The following is a 10113-nucleotide window of genomic DNA, read 5'->3' as shown; positions in this document are numbered from 1 at the left end:
AATCATAATAATTTCATTACCTCTGAGAAATTTTCACAAAATGTATTCTACACAACAACAAAAAGATAATATCAATCTAAACCATTAAATGTTTACATGTAGAAAAAGTTAAGATCTGGATTTCTTCAGGATATATGATACAATAAAACAAAACATGACCAGAGCATCCAATGCTTCACAGCAAAGAGGTGTAGTGTGCATGGCGGCAGTAAAAATATGTATTAGTGGAGTTAAATAAATTGAGAAAAAGCAAGATTCTGCTATTTTAAATTTTCACATTACAGCAAGTAAACAAATGGAACTGGAGGAAGTGTCTGAATTGAAGTGTATGTGTGCTACAAGATCTTGTTGGTCATCAGCAGTTAGAAGCATGGAGGCGAGCAGTTTCTGAATGTTTAACATGAACTTTTCCACTGTTTGCTCTTATCGCGTAAAGATCCACTTCATGTGAAGTCCTTGGACACCGCCTCAATGAAATTGGGAGCTGACATTAGGATGGTGAAGGTGCAGATGATGGAGAACAGCGAGAAGGCCACCAGGCATAAGCGATCCACCACCGCCGCTGCAAACTTCCACTCGCTACAGATGGCCTCATCCTCATCCTGCTCTCGGAAGCGCCTGGCGATGTATTGGACTTCCTCCAGGATTCGAGACATTTCTGGGAGCTGCTCCAGCAGGAAAGTCTGTGTTTGCTCTGAGTGGATGTCACCCGGGCATGAACCAGTGGGGTTTCTGTCGCTGTCTCCACTGCCGCTACCGCACATCAGCGCACTCGGATCAGTGCTGATTGGGAAAGAAGGGTTGTCTGTTCCCATGGAATGATATCCCAGGTACAGGTTACTGTTTCCATTAGTGTTAGTTGACTGGGTGGAGGCCTGGCCTGGTATGGTGCTCATCTGAATGCTGTTGGTGCTGGTGTGGTGGGGAGGGGCATGGCGATACTTGTAGGATACGCAAACGCCAGACTGACTGCTTGGTTTTCTTTCCTCTCCAGGCTTCTTCATGCGCAGGAACCAAGCGCACCAGTTGAGAAGGATCACTCGAACCTGGATGTGGAGACAAGGAAAGACGTGGATCATAGTCAGTAAAAGTCCGATTATAAGACGTCTCTAAATATCTATTTTGATTATCCTGTGGTGTTGGGTGTGGTAAGAGCGATTCTTTTTTCCCCCCCTTCCTGATCTGTTCGGAAATCCATCAGGGCCAACAATCCTTAATGTTAAACCTGTTCAATGTTTTCCGATCGCAAATTCTTCCATGTGTGGTCACCCCAAAGTTTAGCCCGGTCATGGACGATAGCCAATTAGGAACCGATCTGAAGCTCGCACTGCTGCCGGACACAATAGAGGAGAAACTAGTTATGTTGAGTGTTTGTGTAACATTTCTCCCAAGTTATTTACCACAGAAAATTGACAAGAGAACGAGTCCAACCCCAATGTAGGTACCAGATAGAGTGGGCTAAAACAGTTGGCCTAACTTCTTCCATTTCATCTTTTACTTCTTCTCTTTCTTCGCCTTTGTATTTTCTGTCAGATTGGATGCCCTGTCAGTCTTCTGACTATTGTCAGCGTCACAATCGGCATTGCCTATATCTTTCCATGCGGGTTGATCACACAATTTATGAGCCAACACACAATCTTCACCTACCCATTTGGGCATCTTCCCTCCTTGGGGGTCGTGGTGGTGGAACTGGAGAACCAGAACTGTCACCACGACAGATAAGCCCACTATCATCATTGTGCTGGCAAAGTACTGAGCTGAAAAAGATAAAACAGAACAAAAACATAACTGCAAATATAAAGATGATATTAAAAGCCTCTAGATCTACATCTTACTAACATGCAGAAAGGCAGTCGATCAGAAATATGAAACGACTTGAAATGGACTACACCATTCACACACTAAGTTAAACAAATTAAATTTACCTGTATACATTTTCCATTGTCATCAGGTCACTTAGTGTCATTTTCATGTCAAAATAAAATTGCAGTTTTCTAAAAGTTCGTCAGAGTGAAGGTTGTGGTGCATTTTTTTTGTTTCAAAACTATTGATTCAGGTGTACGTGCAATGGGAAAACAAATGATCGTCTGTACACATACATTTACAGACTAGACATTATCAAAAGCCAAAACATTTCTAAGTACGAGCCAAAGAACATCCTCTCCACAGTCAAGCATGGATGTGGTTTTGCGCACAGGGTCACTTCACTGCATTAAGGGGCCAATGAACGGAACCATGTGCTGTAAAACCACCTTTCTTTAGCAAAGACACTGGAGAGAGGTCGTGGGTGGTTCTTCCAGCATGCCACTGACTCAAAATATATTGCCTCTGCAACAAACGATTGGCTCAAGAAGAGCGCAAACTTATGACCAGCAAATCTGATGACCAACTACAGTAAACTTCTAATTGTTGTGTTTGTAACAAGGGTTTCTCCAAGTACAAATCTATGTTTTGCCTGGGGATCAAATACTTACTTCATTCAATAAAATTCACATTTTCATCTTCTTTTTTTTTTTAAACATATTTTTATTGATATTATGTCTACTACCATGATAATTGGACAACCATCAAAATGATGGTTGTCCAATTTTTCTTTTTCTTTTTCTTTTCTTTTGCAAAGTTGTAAATAAGAATAAGTGAGCAAACTTAAAATATCAGCAGGGCATCGAATAATGCTTTCCTCCAGTATAGATTGTAATGTAAATGTGATTTAGGCCTTTTGCTTACATTGGCACAAATGTCATTACTAGTTTGCCATTGGGATGGTTGCATTTGCAAAAACATTGTCGTAATAGCTAATTTGCTTGACATCTTTCCTCTTGTGGATTTGTTGTGGCTTCATAAACAATTGATATCACCACAGATGTTAGTTTCAGTTGTCATAAATGATTCCACAGTAACGTCCCTACAGCAAATGTTCTAGGAACATTTTAGCAGCAACGAGGAACCGTCGTTGTTAGTATGACAGGACACACACTCTCTCGAGGGGAAATTAAACTTGTAGCTTCTATTTCATATTGTTGAAACAGATACAAAAGAAACAAGTGTTTCCTAGACAGAAAATCTCATTTTATAATATTGTGGACATTGGAAATTGGAGAGGATACATTTGGTTAAAATGATTTGACGTACACTGCTGAAAGATGTTGTATGCATGACTGTTCAACAAAGTAAAATGAAATGGGAACACCCGCTGTGCGTATGGAGTGGGTTCTTCAAATCTTTTAACTACACCCTGAATAAGTTCTGAATGTTTTTTTAGTACAGCATATTGTCTGGATAAAGAGAATAACGCAGGAAGTCCTCAAATTACGACGCACTCGACCTACGACGCCCGTGCCTCGTCCGCCATTTTGTCCCAGCAGCATAGTGTTTCTGCTTAGCTAGTGCATTGTGCTTGTCTGTGTTTGTGCGGCGGGAGTATCTTTGCCTTTTTCGGCCCTCCTTTTTTTACACTCTCAGCAGTAATGGTAAGTACAGCATCTTATTGTTTTTTTTATTTTAATGTATTTTAGTCTCTTTATACGAAGTGTCAACCCGTCGACGGGTCCTCCGCTAATCGCTCCTCTTCCCCGGTCGCCGTCACTACACTTGCTACTGTACACACACGCGCCAGCACGCACTCCTTCCTCCTTCACAGTCCCGCCGGACGACGCCTGCGCAATCCCGTCTCACTCACACATCGACGCACACGCTCACACACACTGAGCTTGCTGTCACAATCACGTGGGACAATGCCCGTAACAGAAGTATTTCGCCGTAAATTTCGACTTTAACGGTGAAATCCGACTTACGCGGAAATTCGTGTTACGTCGCCAGCGTAGGAACGGAACTCGTTCGTAAATCGAGGACTTCCTGTAGTCTTGCAGAAATCCGTCTTACCAATCAGAGGAACAGAGTCTGATGTAGCAGGCATTATCTCTGCCACCAGCAACATGAACACAGTTAGAGACAGCAGCACAGTGATGCCTGGAAAAGAGGAGATGATCTATATCTGTCATTGTGATCCTAAAGGTTGAGAGTTTTCAAAATGAGTGACCAAAATTGCAGATTTATTTTGGAATAGTTACTCACAAGGGAATTCTCCCTGAGACCATTATGTGTTTCACATAGAGTGATGACATTTGTTTAAAAAAAAAAAATCTGTATTTTCATGTGTTTTTTTCTTCTTGAGCTTTGATTAAATTGTTGATTAATATAATTAAGCAGAAATGCAAATACATTGCCATGCTGTCACTGTCAAAAAACACCAGTAGTGAGAAATCAGGGCCAGCAAGACCTTCTCTGCTGGCCTACACACTCAACATTAATCGGGAGCACTGACCTACATTTACAACCCAGATTCTAATATTTGTTCCATGAAATGTGATTAATTTATTTCCCAATCATCTATTTTCTTCATTTTATTGCGTTTCTCTTGGCTACACTGTTTCCAGTATTGTACTTGTTTTTGTCCAATCAGATTTCAGCGTCAATGCGCTCAGCCCACGTTGTGCTCCCGTGTCTGACACTGGCCCCCATTGACGTTGCCATTTTACTGTCCTTCATTGATTGGTTACAGCAAAATTAGTTACAGCCAATTTTTAATTGCAATAAACGGCTGTAGTTGCCTGCACATATTAAGTGCAATACATACACTAATTAGCATCTCTGATGAGTATGATGTATTCTATTGAAATGTTTTGTCATGTTATTAGATGAGTATTGATTCTGAATTGCTCCAGATGTACATTGCAACGTGAAAGTGTTGGTATTAAGAGGTGGATTAAGGCCCAGGTACCAAAAGTTAGCAACAGGACCATGACATGATGGGCTAAGAGTACAATGAAGCGCGGTGTTCTACTGTATACTTCAGTCAGGTCTTGTGTTTCCTGCTGGATTTAAGCATTATCGCTCTTTGTGAGTGAATGTGGTCGTGTGTGTATTTTGGGTCGCACCCAGTGAGATCTTCTCCCCGGAGTCTGCAGGGAGCAGGAAGACCAGCAGGGCCAAACCAGAGATGAGCACACAGGGGATAAGCAGGTTGAGGCCGTAGTAAAGTGTCCTACGGCGCATGGTGACAGTGAATGTCACATCAGGATATGGCTCTTTGCAACAGTCGTAGTAGAGCTCATTCCGCTTAGCTGGCACACCTGCAAGTTAATGACAAGCAAAGAGGTACACAGGGTCTGGGTCACTTACAGGTTTTTAGAACTTTCCGTGATTCCATGATGATGATTTGTTCGTTGTACGAGACATCGTTCTTGCTATGATTGATTTAAATAATAATGCCTTTTTATGTCGCCAAGTGCATGCATGCATTTTGTCAATCATCAATAACCAACCAGCCTTAAAATGATTTCGATGGTACACTGGATCATTCATTTAGTCATCTATGATAAAAGGACCAGTCTTGATCTCTTCTAGCACCCACATTCATTAACTTGGACACTTTAAGTCACAAAGCACGTCGTTGTACAGCCAGTGCAGGTCAAATATACATTGTCGAACCTCACCTTGGTCAGTGTGTCACAAAATGCACATACAGTATTCAGACGCTAGCCTAATTATAAACATTTGGACATACGTGCAGACTCCAGTCTTAGCTACATATTCTATAAGTCCTACTCTGCCAAATCTATGCGACGACCAGACGTCTGGAATGTAACTTGTTCATAGGTAGTGTAGCTTCTCTACTGCAGATTTGTATTTATTACATTGACTTTAAAGTAGTGCCCTGCGATTAGCTGGCAACCAGTTCAGGGTGTAACCTGCCTCCTGCCCGAAGATAGCTGGGATAGGCTCCAGCACGCCCGTGACCCTAGTGACGAGAAGCGGCTCAAAAAATGGATGGATGGTAAACATTCAGTAAGCAGGTTATTGTTGAAAGCACAATGCACTCTCTTACCTAAACTGGGCCAGAATACGATGATACTGTATAAGAAGTACGTAATATCTGAAATTTTCAGTATAACACTTATCTACTTGACCCATTTCACTTTGTAAATATGTAAACATTTTGCACTAATCAAAAAAACATTTATTTATTGGTCACATTAGAGAACAATGGACCACAGCTGATGTATTTGTAGCTCACTACACAGCCATACTACATATGTCACTGTAACAAAGAATGCAACAGTCCTCAAGATTGGGAAGCGGGTTCATGAATATTTATTCTGTAGTCTGAAATCTGGTACAACTGCCTGAACAGCTCCTGTGGCAGGCTGTGCTTTCTTTGCACCTGAACTTCACCACCTTCACATTATACAGTATGCCTTCTGCAATCTATTCTTCTTCTATTCCTTTGGGCTTGTCCCGTTAGGGGTCACCACAGCGTGTCATCCTTTTCCAGGTCTTTCTCTTGCTCTCTTGCCTGGCAGCTCATCCAATATACTCACTATTTCTCCTCTGGATGTGTCCAAACCATCAAAGTCTGCTCACTCTAACTTTGTCTCCAAAACATCTAACCTTGGCTGTCCCTCTGATGAGCTCATTTCTAATTTTATCCAACATGCTCACTCCTGGCGGCACGGTGGACGACTGGTTAGAGCGTCAGCCTCACAGTTCTGAGGACCCGGGTTCAATCCCCGGCCCCGCCTGTGTGGAGTTTGCATGTTCTCCCCGTGCCTGCGTGGGTTTTCTCCGGGCACTCCGGTTTCCTCCCACATCCCAAAAACATGCATTAATTGGAGACTCTAAATTGCCTGTAGGCATGACTGTGAGTGCGAATGGTTGTTTGTTTGTATGTGCCCAGCGATTGGCTGGCAACCAGTTCAGGGTGTACCCCGCCTCCTGCCCGATGACAGCTGGGATAGGCTCCAGCACGCCCGCGACCCTAGTGAGGAGAAGCGGCTCATAAAATGGATGGATGGATGGATGCTCACTCCTAGAGTGAATCTCAACGTCTTCATTTCCACCACCTCCAGCTCTGCTTAATAATAGTAGCCTTGTTCTCAGCATAATCATTTTTGCCCCACTAATTTGCTCCAAAACAGAAATCAATATCACCTTCATGTGGTGAAAGGCGTGTGTGTGTGTGTGCATGCTCAACCTCTAATCTCAGAAATGCATTGTGTAACAGTGATTGCAATGTCTGATATATTTCCCATGCAAAATAATGTGAGTATCTATGTATGTGTAAAATTCTTGTTATTATTTAGATCGGCATCATGGGGAACTTAATACATGATTTTATTAAAATTGCACGTTTAAAAAAATATCAAATCATCCGTACACCATGTACTGTTCAATTCAGTATGCTTTGAATCTGAGCTCAACATTGCGCTTTACTGGCAAAAAAGAAAAGAAAAATATGTACAGAACAGGATCATTACAGCCATTAATATAGTAATAGGTAATGTTTACATCTTCTTTTTTGTTAAATGCATTTTTTTTAAATTATTATTTTGGGCAGCCAATGTGAACTACAATTTTGTCTTTTCTTTATTTTCACATCTTGATTATTTGATGCAAAAAGTACAAGCAAATATTTTTTGTTACCAAACCCTTTTAAAATGAGATTTTACAATACAGTACTATAAAAACAGATTTAAAAAATGTTTCATAGTGGGGAAGCACTGTAATTGTCTACTTAAATATCTGCTTGCAACTTTGCATTGACTTCATTTCAAAAGCTAGATCACCAGTTTTATTTAAATATATATATATATGTGTGTGTGTGTGTGTGTGTGTGTGTGTGTAGAGAGAGAGAGAGAGAGAGAGAGAGAGAGAGAGAGAGAGAGAGTGTAATCAAATGCAGCAAAAATTGTGTCATAATATGATGCGGATATTATACAGTACTTATTCATATGGTGTGTGTGTGTGTGTGTGTGTGTGTGTGTGTGTGTGTGTGCACGTGTCTGTGTGCTGTGATGGCATTGCTGTGTTCAGCGGGACCAAGGCAGTGTGTGCGGTTGGCAAGCTTGATGCCTGACTATGCCTGAATTAATTGTAGCTTTTGTGTACCAGCTGTCACCACACACATCCATGGCCGCCCATTCATTTCTAGTTGCACAACCAGCTGGGTACACTTGATGTGTATACAACGAGTAGAAGAAATGTTGCTTTGTTTATAATTAATATTATACTCAGTATAATCCCAATTGCCAATTGAGGCATGGTGTTGCCATGACAACATTAAAAAATAAATGAATGGAGGACTATACTGGTTAAACTGGTTAAATACATCATGCCTAGAACATACGGAATGATTATTTTACTAACTACAAATGCTTGGTATAGCCTACTCTTGGCCAGTGTTTTGCAACCTTTGTTGAGCCTAGGCACATATTTTACATTAGATAAATGTGGCACACCACAAAAGAAAAATATCACAAAAAATATCTCGAGCATAGGGGAATAATCATGGTTTCTTCTCAATTTACTCCCAAATTTACTTTCAAATCTGGGCCTCTAGTAGTTCAACACAAAGCTATGGTTCTGCGTTATGAATGGCAACCGGTTCATTGTACATTCCGCCATCTAGTGGAAGAGCATTTCATTGTTCTGCCTGTCACTTTACATTGCTCGCATTGATAGAACAACACAGCTATTTTATTGGAGTAAATATATATATATACAATTTTGCGACCAATTTTGAGAAATTGAATAGTTCCCCATGGTACACAATTGTCTGTGATACTGCATGTACAATATACTATATGTACTGTACCATGAGATTCTTCAATAAACTAATTTAAATGGATCAGTGGTGCTTATTGATGTGACTGCTAAATCTCAAGTAACAAGATTAATTGTAAGGTGTATAGGAATATAGTCACTGATCACCGTAGTAGGTGAGAAGGAGCAACTGAAGTTGGCTGCGGTGAAGGCCCAAAATGTTTTGGGCTCCATATTTGTCTTTGTTTGTTCGTCTGTTTGCAGGCCTTAGCAGGCTACATTAGAATGTAATGGCTCATTTAAGAACCGCAAAGGAGTCTGTTCTTACCGACGAGATCCCACTCGCCATTAGGTATGTAGCTGGAGATGTCCACGTCCATCATCTGGAGGTCCAGCAGCCAGCCGTTGTGCGTCCAGGAGCCAAATTTTAGGTCACACTTCTGGACGTCAAATGGGAACCAGCGCACATCGATGTAGCAGGTACTCTTTAAGATGCCTGGATAGACGTTTGTTTTTTCATTATCTTAACCATAAAATGTCTTTGATTATCAGTCAGAGCAGAAAAACTGAGGTGATTAAATTCTTTAAAGTGTGTGTATGTTCCTATATAACAAGAACAAGAAAACATGATCTCATGCAAGTTTTCACACAAGTTGTGTACTGTATAAAACTATACTGATGCATTTGCATGATTAGGTCATCAATTGAGTGAGTGTCACTTCAGTGTGTCACCTGGTGGGATATACTGGCAGGAACCTGTAGCATTGACCAGTACATTTGTATGGAAAGTTGCATCAAACCTCTCATCAGCACTGCAAAGGAGTTAGATGGAATATAAAACCAGCAAGTGAACAATTAACATTTATGCACAGATAATCAGGTTAGAAAGAAACTGAAAGTGAGATCGCAATTGAAGGGATTTGTGTAGTTCTACACAGACATACAGTATAATATAGTGTGTGGGTTTAATTTTATAGGTGAACCCAAGTAATCATTGACATTGTTGGTTGTTTGCCATCGAGCTGTCCTTCACTTTGGCTGAGATTGCATTCAGAGATCAAAGTGTATCGTTTGGGGGGAAAAATGTTACTCCTAGGCACTGGCATTTATACGTAATTTTTAATTATCCACCTCAGAAATTTCATAATTATGGTCGAAACATTTAGAAATGTGGAATATTTGGGCCACATTATTATAAACATACAACACTGATGTGAGACTACTACTGTTTCAAATGTACTATCACTTAACACAAATGCACAGGGACATTGCTGAAGGTCACACTGATTTTTAATCAACTTCTCAAATTCTTTTTAACAAGTTACCTTTTTTTATCAACATATCTATTAACAAAACTATTACTTCTGTAGTTAAGTTGGAGCAACCTATCTTGAAAATAAACCTTCTTGTTTGCTCTCTTGAATGCAACTATAGCTTGTTTAATGATCAGAATCAGAATCAGAATCATCATTATTTGCCAAGTATGTCCAAAAAAAATAGACAAGGAATTTG

General features: G+C 40.5%; 1 protein-coding gene across 2 annotated transcripts in view; it reads right to left on the bottom strand.

Moving 5' to 3' along the window:
* Positions 1-10113, bottom strand: part of LOC133403991 (neuronal acetylcholine receptor subunit alpha-7-like) — a 28515-nt gene continuing 18402 nt past the window's right edge. Inside the window, exons 5-10 of one of the 2 annotated variants that reach the window (XM_061679516.1) lie at positions 9334-9413; positions 8930-9097; positions 4938-5132; positions 3883-3969; positions 1648-1757; positions 1-1046 (exon numbers count right to left, since the gene is read on the bottom strand). In XM_061679516.1, coding sequence (XP_061535500.1) covers positions 444-1046; positions 1648-1757; positions 3883-3969; positions 4938-5132; positions 8930-9097; positions 9334-9413 — 1243 coding nt within the window. In that variant the 3' untranslated portion in view covers positions 1-443. The remainder of the gene's footprint in view (positions 1047-1647; positions 1758-3882; positions 3970-4937; positions 5133-8929; positions 9098-9333; positions 9414-10113) is intronic. The other variant, XM_061679517.1, reaches the window with a different exon arrangement.

The sequence above is a fragment of the Phycodurus eques genome, chromosome 6 (genome assembly GCF_024500275.1).
Source record: "Phycodurus eques isolate BA_2022a chromosome 6, UOR_Pequ_1.1, whole genome shotgun sequence".
In the NCBI taxonomy this organism is placed as follows: Eukaryota; Metazoa; Chordata; class Actinopteri; order Syngnathiformes; family Syngnathidae; genus Phycodurus; species Phycodurus eques.
The sequence above is the reverse complement of the archived record's forward strand: the minus strand, read 5'-3'. Positions and strand labels throughout refer to the sequence as shown.